The sequence below is a fragment of the Lissotriton vulgaris genome, chromosome 10 (genome assembly GCF_964263255.1).
Source record: "Lissotriton vulgaris chromosome 10, aLisVul1.2, whole genome shotgun sequence".
In the NCBI taxonomy this organism is placed as follows: domain Eukaryota; kingdom Metazoa; phylum Chordata; class Amphibia; order Caudata; family Salamandridae; genus Lissotriton; species Lissotriton vulgaris.
Window position 1 is genome coordinate 718521478 of NC_141698.1, and position 13582 is coordinate 718535059.

Sequence of the window (13582 nt, forward strand, 5' to 3'; positions counted from 1 at the left end):
TCCATTTCGATTTAACCCTTAGGCTCCCCTCATCTGGTCAACAGAGGTAAAGTAAAATTACATTTTGTAGGATTCCTTTCTTTATTGTGAATAGTATGTGGAGAAAGGTAAATGGTAAAAATAAGCCACATTACTATTACTTGTATAAAACAGATAAGAGTAAACATTTTCCAGTACTTCAAGAGCAATATGTACAACTGAAGGAAAGACATACTGATGGGAAAAAAAAAGACAATGATAGGCTTGTTGACATATTTTATTGTGAGATGGGGAGCTTGGTAAAAAACTAGAAAATGACCATGATAAAACAAGGAACTTTAAAAGGAAGATTTCTTTTTAAACTACATATATGAATACAGGAACAAATTGGCACAAAAATGTTAAAACATTGTTCCCACTTCCCAACACTGCTGTTATCAGTCTAATTTGGCCAACTAAGGAAATGACAAATTTAAGGGTGGGTTTTTTTTTTTTAATAAATTTGCCAAGCATCATGCTATTAGTCACACAGTGAAATTAGAAATTCTCAAGTTTCTTTTGTTTGAATTAAAAATTGGTAAGTTAGAATGACTTGATTGTAGTTGTAAAACAAATACATTCCTGTTTTAAATTGACCTGTTCTACAGTCCCAAGGCAAGTAAAAATGTTAACATAACACTGTTAAATCAAAGCTCAATGCAAGAGAACAAATTGCATCTCTACTTTAAATCTTATCAACTTTCCAAATTTTCATACTAAAATATATTATTGTATTAATACAAACTACAGTATTATACACTACACTGTGTAATAAATAAAGAAATATAAAAATAAGACACATAAATATAAAAGTTTTCTAAAACTAAAAGGTACATGTCAGTAAGAAGGGTATTAATACTGCCAGGTTTGAAGACATACAGTACAAAATGTTGCACAGAGCTATAAACTTAAAGAAATAAAATACTGATAGGTAATTTCAGCTAGCATATTTAATAAATGGGGTCCATAATAACTAACATTTGACAACAGAAACAAGCCAGATAACTGTGTTATATGTATGTGTCTGAAAGTTAAATAAACTGATATAAACAAACTTTTCACTGAAAGTATAGACATTTATCAAGTTAATAAAGTCAAGGTAACATGACAAATAATATAAGAAAATGTACTAGAGTTTTTGGCTTTTCCTATAAATGAATTTTAGCTGTCAAGATTTATTTCAGAATTTCTATATAAATCTGACAAATGCTAGTTATTTGTAAACCACCAACTGAACAAGGCTAACAAAGCCTTTAAAATACTGATAAATGGCACTTACAGCACAAAGGTCTTGCATAAGGCCAAAGGAGATACAAAGCTTCATTTCATATCCTTCATATTGTTACCTTCATACTCAAGCGCAATTACAAACACTGATTTTTGCTTTTCTTGTATTAACACTGTTAGTCCCTGAAAACAGAGCTCAATTTTAACTATGTTTTGAACCACATAAGAAGCCCCAGCTTTGCTATCAACTGCCTTGTTAAGGCCAACAATACACTTGCAATTATGATGTTCTAAAGTACAACATCTAAATGTGGTATAAATTGCTACCTTTTTGGTTGAATTCCCAAAGGTAGTTAGTATTGTCAGGACCTGCACTGTCTGCAAAGGGGAATTCTGTAGTGCAGAAATTCTCACATTTTTAAACATAATAAAATACTGATGTGGGTTTAGTACATGTTTTAACGGCAATAATAAACAAACTTTTATAGAAATCTCTCCCAACTGTACATATTACAAATTAAACAAAAATTAAAATAATACTGATAAAACAAAGGATACCAATGTGTTTAATAACTCAGATTTACTGGAACCTGTTTAATTCTAGATTCTAGAGTCACTTCTTCCATTTTCTTCTAAGCCATTTCATGTTAGAAATCTGTTCCCTAACTTTGAAAATTGCTGTGAAAAAATACTAAGTTTGAGGTTCAGGCACACCTGGGTTTTTTTCTTTTACACAGTAGTGAACAGAAATCACAGTATGCAAGCTACTGTGTTTCTGAAAACATTTATAGTACAGAACAAATGTTATCACCAATTAAAATCTCTTTTCCTCATAGGAAAAATAATGGAGCTAAGCTTGGGCTACTGTTTCTTCCACATTTTCTTCATTTGCTGCAATGTCTTCATCCAAGCTTAAACTTTCTTCCTTTACAGTGCTCTCGTCTCTCACAGTACCTTCCATTTTTTCAGTTAGATCCCCATCTTCAGATTCATCTACATCATGTGAGATTCCATCATCATTTACTTCCTCCATTTCTTCGACATCTTTCTCATCCTCCTCATCCTTTTCACTGTCCTCTTCGAAGTCCCTTGTTATACTGTCTCCATCGTCTGAATCAATCTGAGATGGGGATGCTCTAGAATCAACATGCTCATGGTTTGAAGATTCATGACCCAATTCCTCATGCTCGACTCCATCGCGCTCTTCTGCTTCCTTTTTGCAATATGAATAGCGATGGTTCATGTGCTGGGAATAGGACCCCGAGTGGGAAAAGCGCTTTCCACATTTGTCACATTGATATGGTTTTTCCCCAGAATGAAGGCGCATGTGTTCAATTAAGTGATGCTTATGTTTAAATGCTTTGTTGCAGATTCCACATTCATGTGGCCTTTTACCTGAAACAGAAAACGAATAATAAATAAAAAACATCCATAGAAGTACTGAATTTATAGATAATTACTAGGTATGAAACAGACGTTGGCAATACCTATGCTACTGGAACCACATTTTGAAAGACCAATATCGCATGCTTTCAACAAAACAGTAAAGAAGTTCCAGCCAGTGAAATGTTTTATCATTGCTTTATGGACAACCTTGATACCATACAACTTATCTTAAAATGCATTTCTCCTCAGAAAGATGTAATCTTTCTAAAATAGGCAGACATGGAAGACGAAAGCCGCCCCCCCCCCCCCCCCAACAAAGAGTCACAATTCACAAAGTTTTGCGAATTTTCGTTTCCAACTGATAAGGCAGAGACATTTTCTATTACTATGACTGTACAGGGGATACAAAGAGGCAGTATAATACTTTAAATATACTATAAGCCCCTGGTTCTCTTTAGATTTACTAATTTTGAAGTTAATTACACTTTGGGTGCAGGTATTAATGAGAATAATTAATATTAATGGCTGCAGAATAAAAAAAGGCTACAGGAATTAGAAATAACCCAGATTTAACTGGAGCAAAACAATGTTATTCTTTAAATTAATAGAAAGGAGAAGAACAGTGCTATTCCTCTATATTCTCATCATTCAATACTCCAAGGTGGCGTGCTCAAGGGTGATCATAATATGTTAAATGATCAGCAAGCCTTTGGTAGGTAAGGGACTGGCCAACTCCTGGCAAATCAGCTTGTACCTACATGTTTTATTCACACATTAAACACAACGCTTTTGCTTTTTTCTCTTATAACATGCCTCGGGCAGACCCCCCAGGATTTTAGGGCTTTGAGTGACAGATTTCGCGACAAAAAAAAGCAAAATTTGCAGCCCAAAACCTCAAAATCTGCTGTATTTTTGCAGTGGGCAAAGAATGTGCCAGTCACAAAAATACCGAAGGCTTGTGCTCTGTCATTGGTGGAGACTGTGGTATGCCACAGTCTAACTTTGCAGAGTCTCCAGCAGCGCACCAAAGAGAACAGATTACCATTTAAATTTGCTCTTTTTGGAATCAGCCAACTTATGCGTGCAGGGCTCGGAGGGGTGGGGTGGCGGCAGAGAAGGTTGAGGGTAGGTAAAAAAAAAAAACAATAGGAGACGTGGGAGGTTAGGGTGTTAGCCTGCAGAGGGCACACAAACTTGTGAGGCAGCAGGCTAATTGCTCAGGGGGGTTCTCGCTGCATTTCAAAGGCAGGCAGCAGAGGCATTTAACACCACTGCGGTCTGCTGGCCTGTTGCTCACCCTCTTGAATGGCTCAGTGATAGCACAGAGCCAGTAAAGAGGGTGAACTGCAATTTTTTTAAAACACATTTTGCGGGCTCTTTTGTAAAGATCGCGGCATTTTTACAAAAGTGCAGTTTGTGATTTTTTTGCAAATCACGAAATCCTGGTTGGTCTGTTCAGGGCAAAGAACCACAATGTGGGGCTCATGATTTCCCTCTGCTAATGCAAACTGCAAAACCTTTGGACTGGCCGAATTCCCAAAGTTTTTCAATAGAGTGCATATCTAATTTTGGTCACCATATGACGTAAAAAGGAGCAGGATAAACCACTATAAATGCATTAACTTGGACTCATCTGCAGTTACATAACAGACCTCTTCAATGGCCTCCTGGTTTTATAAGGTAAAGATTCCCCAATTCTCACATGATGCTGGTTAGAGCAATGGCCTAAATGCGCCACATTCAATCGTTTTGCAGAAATTAGCACAGCTTATCAAGGCTTTATCCCACCAGGTCTTCAGTGCAGATATATCAGGGAACCATTTCAGCATTGTTTCTAGGCCTAGTAAACATCTACCTTGGGAAGTGTTCACGGTACCAGTTTTGCGCCAACCATATAGAATACCTATAGAGAATTTTACCTCCATCTAGACCTAACTTTAGCTTTCGAGACTTGCTTGAAAAGTCAAGAAGAAATAGCCATCATGCTTTTTGTTAAGGCATATAAATGCACTCATGTGCAGTTTCCATGCAATTTAGAAGAATCTGGTAAATATTAAATGTTAAATGTCGTATACTTGTAAAGCGCACAGCTGCCCCAGCAAAGGGGCGTCCCGGCGCTGTATACCGCTGGGGAACCCATCCTGGCTTTCCCTGTCAGATGGTCCCTCCTGGGCATCTCCAAGGTGAAGACAAGCATCCCCGCGCTGATGGGGCCGTTAGTAGAGATTAAGCAAGCTATTGCCCAGAGTTGCTGAGAGGGACCCATGATTGCAGTAGGCACCGAGGCGAGAATTATCGAGTCCGCTGACCATGGCCCAAGACCCTGCCGCGTCGGGATTCGAACCCTGGTCCCGGGCCGACCTCTGCTTACGGGTCTGCCGCCTCTAACCAGTGAGCCACACTACTCCACTAAAATAAACTAATATAAGTTACAGTACCTGTGTACCAAGGCTGAACTAATTCCATTGAGATACCACTCTTGGTAAATGTTTTCCCTACCAACAGCAATAACTTGGATTACACATAAATGTGTCTTTTTCTTACTGTTATAAGGTGCTCACAACTCTCTCTTTAGGCCAACGGAATCATCAATGCAGGTGCAAATACTTTCTGCATAATAGATAGTCTGGAATGTAACTACCCTAGATGAAGGTGAACTCTGCCTGGCACTCATGAGTTCATTAAAGTCATACAGATAAAAATGGTATAATAGGCGTTCAAAAACACGCTTCTGCTGCACTTTGAATCTAGCCCTAATACTCCAAGTACTATATGTGCTTGCTAGCTGTCATCTTGGCCCATATGTCACAATACAATAATAATGATTAAAGAGGTGCAAGATATCAACTATATCTACAGTTTGTTCTTGAATGGGCATGCTGAAAACAGTATCAATGAACGCATAATGTTATGCAAAGGAGACAAAAACAAATCAAATCCTAGCCTTTCAGGTTAAATCTGTTGCACTGCACACACTCTGCATGGCCTTGCAGAATCTCGTTTGTCTATCTAATAAGGTGATTTCTGATAACTATTTTAGAAGTATTTTCGTAGGTTGGATTGATCATCACTAGCAATCTGCGTCTATTACGGTCAACCAAAATGCTGTTTTAAGATAACTAATATGCCATCATTTCATGCTACTAATACTTGCTCAGTATTGGTTACAACATTAAATATAGAAAAGATCTCTTGAATCTCGCCCACATGTCTTTCAACCTTAGTTTTCCACAGCATCACCCATTCAGTAACAGGGCATTAGATGCTTAACTAGTGGCAATTAGTTAAAAAAAACCTTTCAAGACTAGTAGAGATGGAAACTTGGTCGGCATCTTCCCTTATGTTGTAGCACTCTGAATTCTTCCCATTTCATTTAGTACAGAAATATAATTAACCACGTCATCTTCCGATATGCGACTACTCTGCACATGACTAAAGTTCTCATTTCCTCCTTTATCTGCTAAAGGCCAAAAGTCTGACATTTCTCTCAAGGGTGGTATGATGCACTATCATAATTGGTCACGCTAGGTGCTATTTCTTAGGCCTTGTAAGCATGCTTAAATCCAGGTTTCAATTTTCTGACTGCATATTGTGCACAAGTGAGTAAGTTATTAATTTAATTATACCCTGGGTATCCTTAGGCAAATCTTGCAATGAAGACATTTTGGCAACAAGAGCTCTGTTCCCTTTTGTTCACCTTACTTAGCATACTTTAAACTACAAGTTGTATTTTTTCTTATAATTAAACTTGTTCTACAGCTTAAAGGTTGACAATGGAAGTGTTTAATTGGGTAAGGTAGATAACCATGTCAGTATTCTTCAATTATAACAGTTTAGTAGAAAGCAGGACTGAATTATTTGCTTTCCAGACGTGTCATGGACCACACATTGTTGGGTTCAGCAGTCAGGTTAGGACTTGGAGCATTCCAGTGTCTTAGGGCAATATACGCCCAGTGATCAGCGTTCATGCTTCATCTACTGGAAAGCTTGTTGCTTAATTTGAGGGAGGGAATGCAGAACTTGAGTGGAGGTCTCTGGTAGCGACCTGGCAGTTTAATTGGGGCAACAGGGCTTCGGGTACCTACTTGCAGACTGTGGTGTTTTTTAGGAATCAGCTTAAGGAAGATTCTGGCAGCTATATTAGAAGTGTCTGGAATTTGGAATGAGATTACTGGGGAACCCAGAGTAGAGGTTTCAATATTCAAGGCCGTATGAGGGCTCGCTGCAGTTTGACTGAGTGGCTGATGTTAAGAAATGAGTGATATCGCCTGAGGAGAGAGTGGTACATGGGGATTTGGCAGCATATTCAATACAATGTCAATGGGGCTTTTTTGAGGTCCATGTCAAATAGGATCCGGGTGTTCCTTACAGTTTGTGAGGTTAAAGGAATTTGTAAAATCTAGGGGCTGCTTGAAGAATAGCAAATTGGGCTTGGAATGTCACATTATTAAACTCCGATTTATCCAGTAGAAGATAGTCCAAACTCAGTCATTATTTGGCTTCCTGGATCTTTTGTAACATATGAGTGGTAAAAGTGTAAAAGTACACCTAGACGTTCACATGGTGTAGTTCAGGAAGTGGTCTGACAGAATATTTTGATACTGAAGAAAAGACACAAAAAGGATGATCCTTGAGAAACATTGCAGTACAATGGGCATGTGGCCTATTCATCTGATCCAATCCAGACCTGGCTGTACTGATGAGAAATGCTAGAACCCAAAGCAGCTCAGGTACCAATATGCCTGTCCAGTGTTTGAGACTTTAATACAATTTATGGTTGAGAGTAGCGCACAAAGCAATGAGATCAAGACTGATCAGAGTACATTTTTTATCCTCACCCAGACAGAGGAGGACCTTGTCCACACGCTGGCCAAGGCAGCTTTGGTGCCTCTAGCAGGGCAGAACCCAGATGGATAAATAGAGAAGTGCTTAAGTTCCATTTACACCCAGAATGGTCCCTCTGGCTCTATTTCAAGGATTTTGGTACGAAAAGGGATAGATAGGACATGTCAGTAATAGGCTAGTATTCTGGGGACAGCAAAAGCTTTTCTCAAGGGAGTTAGGGCTTGATCCTTTTTAGATCATCAAGTGTAAAGAATAGAACGATAGTGGTACAGCAGCTTGGTTAGATTTCTTTAGGAGGCATCAAGTGAGAACACGCTTCATTCATTTAATTTTCAACATTTACCAACACTTTCCAGTGCATGTGCTCTTTCCTCCCAGAGAATGCACAACGTTGTGCCTTCTGTAAATCTGAATCAGAAAGTTGCATCATGTTTGATTGCCTTGCTTTAGTTAATGTAAGGAAACCATATATTTCTGTGCTAGAGTACTCAGGGTACTCGAGATGTTCGAGCACTAACCAGGTTTTTGTGAAAACTGATTGAACTGCATACGCTTTGCCATGTTTCATGCTTAAGATTCATAGAACAATGTGCTAGATACATAGACAATGTACCTATATGTGATAATTATATTTATGAGATTAAATTATTAACTATCTTTATGTAAACATAAATGGCGCATTATTTCCTTCTGCCATTCGTCAAATTACAGCTATGCATGGTTGCATCGATCAATTATATAAAAATACCCATTTTAGAGTTGAGGAAGAGCAAAAATAATGGGAAACAGTGTCAGGTGAGGAACGTACAGGGAAGGGCAGTAAATATATTAAAAAATGATCACCTAATATATTTAAGGGACTGGCTGCTGTTCAATTATACATTGCATATGTTTTTAGCATCCAATGTGTTGCTGTTAAGTTTGTCGATTTGCTTTTCAAAAACAAATGAATTAAATTGTATTAAAACGTACTTCCTTTAAATAAAGACTATTCAGAAGGTGTTCTAAGAGCTGGATCTTGAAGGTTAGAACCGGACATCTGGCTACAAAAACATTGAGGCTGCAGTTTCACAAAGCAATATCTATTACAGCTGGTTACTGATATTGCCCATGTCTTAGCCACATCATATCGTCAAGTATCAAGTTTAAAGATATTATCAGCGCATTGGTCACAACAGTATTATATTACATACCTGTGTGCTCATACTTGTGTCTCAAGAGAGAACTACTCTTCTGGAATATTTTATCACACAGATCACAAGCATACATTCCATTTTCCGTCTTTCTCATCTTCTTCTTGGGTGGAGTCGAATCAGAATCATTTGGATCTTCAACGTTAGACACTCCCTCAGAGCTTGTGTCTTGTCTTTCATCCTATTAAAAAAATACATACACTGTTTGCATGAGTTGTATGCACACAGTTAATTAAAACAACTAAACGATATATCGTTGGAAGGCAGTGAAGATAGAGTAGATTCTTTAGCAGAAAAAAAATGTATTGCAAATTAGGACAAAAGATTCTGAAGCAACAATTTTCTAGGTAAATGATTTCCCAGGTAAATCACAGTGCTTAATTTCGAAGCATGAAATTCAAATTGACTTTTTTTGTTGCTGGTGTATTATTTGTAATGCAAAAGTGGAGGCAGCACCAGGGATTAAGTCAAACTGGTCACTTTTTTATGAAACAAGTCCTTTATTTCTCTTCCTACAAACACTTACAGCCAACGCGTTTCGTTCCTATGCAAGGAACTTCCTCAAGGCAAAAAATTATGAATAGCTGGGTTCCTAGAATAGTCCCAGAGTGCTCGACAAGGACAAAATAGTCCCAATTCCTTCGTTTCGGTTTCCTTTTTACCTATAGTCAAATGTGAATTCAATCTGTTCTTTATAGAAAACTGTATACTGTTGCCTTTGTAAAGGACGGGTTTAGCTTTTATGGGCCAAAAGACCTCCAACTCCAGAGGGCCGCCGCCTTTGTCCCAACGTAATAACGACGAGAAGAAAGAAATCCACAAGAAAAATAGAGGATTCCACAGTCCTGCAGTAGGTGATAGAGCCTCTACCCCGGGCTTAAGGTCAGTCACAGTGGATTTGATGGAGTGAAATTCTACATGAAAAGTAAATTATGCTACAGCAGTCTACACCACAAAGAGTTCTGCACTGTGGGTCCGTATGTCAATAGTCAACGGAGATCATGGTAGATCTCAGAGAATAGAAATCCCACCAACGCGCAGAGTCACGGCGTCATAGACCATCAATCGCAATCCTCGGGTAGCGGAATTACACTTGTCAAGTGTTTGTATGAAGAAAAATAAAGGACTTGTTTCATAAAAAAGTGACCAGTTTGTGACTACATCCCTGGTGCTGCCTCCACTTTTGCATTGCATTTCGTCTCTGAATTCCAGTGGGACCGAGCTGCAGCAGGTCCCGTGTTGACTAGCACAGGACTTTACTCAACAGGGGACTTTTATGATTGATGTGATCAGCGTAGAGTCAGCTGTAGGTTCATTTTTGTTGTATTATTTGTATCGATCTTATTTTGCAGGGACTTGGAAAACAATTTGTTGGATTACAGACCGCAGTAAAGCAATTTCCCCATCACCAATAGAAAATGGCAATATAAAAAGTACAATATTTGCATCCAACATGTACTTCTAAATGAGCATCGTTGTTTAAAATGTGGAAAAAAGGCCCAGAAGTGACCCCATGCTATGAAAATGGTACAGTATACACACCACCACTTTCAAAGATGCTGAGAAAAAGGCTTATTAAAATTTATAATAGAACCACTGGAGGTTATTTCACAAGTTGAATTACTTGAAACAAACATTTTGATTTCAGGTTTGGTTAAATTAACCTACTGGCAACACCTGTTAGAGGCCTGAATTGAAAAATTGATGGCGGGGTCAGGTCTTCTCATTTATTGATTCACACCGTGTAGTGTGTGATATCGGAAGTGTGGTGTCTATTATGATCCTATATTAGAAGTATTTCTATGTTGTGCATGTTGATCAGCTATGTGCAGTTATCATGTAATAGGACGCAGGGCTTGTATGCATGGGAGGGCCAGGGAGCAGGGCAGGGATGGGATGGGCTTTACATTCTGTGAGTCCTGTGGGTGTACAGAATGATCGCTCTGCTTATCTTGGGTTGTCTGGTCTTCGTCATAGAAAGTGATGTACATCGCTTACCCGCCCTCTCTCAGAGTAGCAATCTGAAGCACTATATATGGCTTGGAGATGGTTCGTTCAGTCTGTGGTCTCACGGCCCTCTATCTTGAGGTGTGTCTGTACCAATTTGTGTCTATTTATATCTGGTCATGTGAATTTATAGGTTTGTGCCTGTGCATGCCTGTTTCTGTGCATGTGTGCCTGTTTGCATGTTTACTGAGATATGAAAACTCACCACGTATTTCAGGTAAATAGTTAAGAATGTGTTGAGATGGTGCAGTGACGTTGCAACCTGTATTGGCATTTGGCCAATCGTGTTATGATTTTCTGCTTGCTGCAGTTTTTATGCATGGATATTGAGAGTCAGTCTGGCGATGGTATGCGCTGACGTTATTTTCTGTAATCGATATTATACAATGCACTTATGATGTAGCACTAGGAGCATGTTCTGATGGATGACGTAATTTAGAGGTCGCTGCTGGCTGCTGCGAACCCCTACTCTGCAGTTTGGGACCCCTGTCCTGTGAACGAAACCAGATATTAGTTTGCTGCTCTCCAGCGTTGAATATAAGCACCTCCATTTCCGCTAGTATTTAATTTATTTGGTACATGTTTACTCCGATGTTCCCGGAAAACGATACTTTGTGCACAGATAAGTTTTGGCAGTTGCTAATAGAGTTCTAGAACGTCTTCGGAATAACGTGCACTGTTCACTTCGCCGAGCTTGCACTGGACTGTATTGCAGCTAAAGAGGACACAATTGGCACAAGTGTAAAGAAAGACTCAATTATTGAGGGCACCTGCATGCACATCTAAAAATTAAGTGGCAATTTAATTTCAAGGAGGTCTATACTTATAGGATTTGCTAAGGACAGCTCCAGTTTAATTTTCAACTCTGGCTCAGATTTACTAACACTTTGTGCCGGGTTTGAAAACTTTTGTACCCCAAACCTCGTGCAAAGCATTGTGGTGGGATTTACTTTCCAACACAAATCATGGTTTGCATTGGAAAGTTGCCAAAAAATAAGGCAAAATAGATATCTGCATCAAGGGAGCGTACCAAAGATGGGGCATGCAAGATCAAATGGCATGCGAGGTCACTTCTCCTACCCGTCATTTTGGTGAATCAATATCAGTAAGGTCTGTACTCTGCATCACCCTCGACGACTTTGTCACTGATCAGTATTGGCACTGCTGACTTCACTGGAGTTTATACTCATTTGTCAGCATAGGCTCGGCTGTACTGGCTGACCATAATCAGCACAGTTTTTGCGGTCCAAATTCTGGAGCTGGAACGCATGTGTATTGATCACCAACAATATTTGGCTACGAAGTTAAGCTATTATAAACAATTGGCTTTTGAACACATCAATATTTTGATAAAATGTGCTTCAGGAATCCTCCTTCCTGACACGAATTTGCCCGTATTGTGTAAAAGCAGCTAGGAGTAGAGCATATTCTCGCCTTAGTTCTCGCCATGGGTCCGGAGGTTTCAAGAGGAGTCTCATGTTAAACAGATGAAATGTTCCTGTAAGCAGTTTTGAGGACCATTCTGAAGTTGGGAGCGAAACTGATCGGTGATGGCATGTTACTCCAAAAAGAAAGTCAACAGCTAAAGATAGCAGTAGTAAGCACAATACAATTGTTGGAGTACAATATAAGCTGCAGCAGAGGAAGCAGTAGTGTAGTTTCCCCATCCCATCCAGGAAAGACAGCACAAGCAGCAGAGTTTCCACGATTCACACAACACATACACCGCAGATGCACAGCAAGAGCACGGCCAGCAGCAATGATTACTTCACAGACATTGCTAAGGAATTGGAAAATGCAGGGCTTTGCTACAGACACGCACAAGTATAACCCAGTCACCCACAGCCCAACCATCCATCACTTACAGAAAGTAAGAGCTCTCAAACTTCCCGGATTCCATGCAAGAGTACCACTTCCATCCCAGGTTTTGTTATTGCATTTTGGTATTTGTAGTCCTGTTTCTCCCTGTATAAATTCGGAGCTTATTAGAACCAGGGCTCAGGAAGAAAATACCCAGCTATTTCGGAGGTCCTATCCGAAACTGACAAAGTTTCAGGGTACCACACTTAAAACCTTGTGGGCAGCCCTGTCTAGCCTCAGAATCTAACATACTGCAGAAAATGAGATATGTCCACAAAGTTTCCACTCTGGCGTTGCTCTGTGTTTGCTATCATCAACCATTCCACACTGCACCGGAGGCAGAATAAAGCGGTAAAATATGCCACAGAAAGATCTGCCTGTGGGCTAACTCAGTGTATGGGTCTCCGCTGTGGAGGACCTCCCATTATTGTTCCATCATAAATAAAGAAGGATCGACCATTATCTGAGGGAGTCAGCATACCAAATGCTTATTAGAGAACCTGGCACTGTAAAAGAAGTGTCTGGACCAAACATCTTTGGTAGTCATCACGCCCCACCACTTCTAACAACTCTATAATTTGTGAATGAACCAACAGTACTACAAATGTTTATTAGTTTGTTCAATTATAATGTGGAATTACAAAGGAGGAATGAGGAAGATCACTTCAAATTGCATGGTATAACACATGGGATGAAGTACTACCCTACCATTCATAATAAGGCTGCTGCACATCACCGAAGGGTTGCATGACCATATAGAAGTTTAAGGTTCTGGAACTCTCAGGTGACCTGCAATATGCTTATGTGTGGTAAGGGCTACTTAATTTCTCATAATATGTGGTAACACCATCACCTTCCCCACTTCGAACCAAACACTAAAATCCTTGGGGCTTGGTTCACTAAGGGATTCTGCACTAGTGGAGGAGTCCCTGAAGTTGTCGGAGAGTCTTCACATTAGGGTGAAATCTCTATCTCATTGTGGAGATTTTGCCCTGAGTACATAGACTTCGCCACTACTGCGGGGGAGCAGCCATGAGTGCGAAGGC

The 13582-nt window shown here is 39.5% G+C and overlaps 1 protein-coding gene across 3 annotated transcripts in view; it reads right to left on the reverse strand.

Moving 5' to 3' along the window:
• Positions 1-238: 238 nt before the first annotated feature.
• The window catches only part of ZEB1 (zinc finger E-box binding homeobox 1), a 427369-nt gene continuing 414025 nt past the window's right edge, over positions 239-13582 (reverse strand). For all 3 annotated transcript variants that reach the window (XM_086941557.1, XM_086941556.1, XM_086941555.1), the window contains 2 exons: positions 8670-8850; positions 239-2640 (listed from right to left, as the gene is read on the reverse strand). In XM_086941557.1, coding sequence (XP_086797683.1) covers positions 2096-2640; positions 8670-8850 — 726 coding nt within the window. In that variant the 3' untranslated portion in view covers positions 239-2095. The remainder of the gene's footprint in view (positions 2641-8669; positions 8851-13582) is intronic.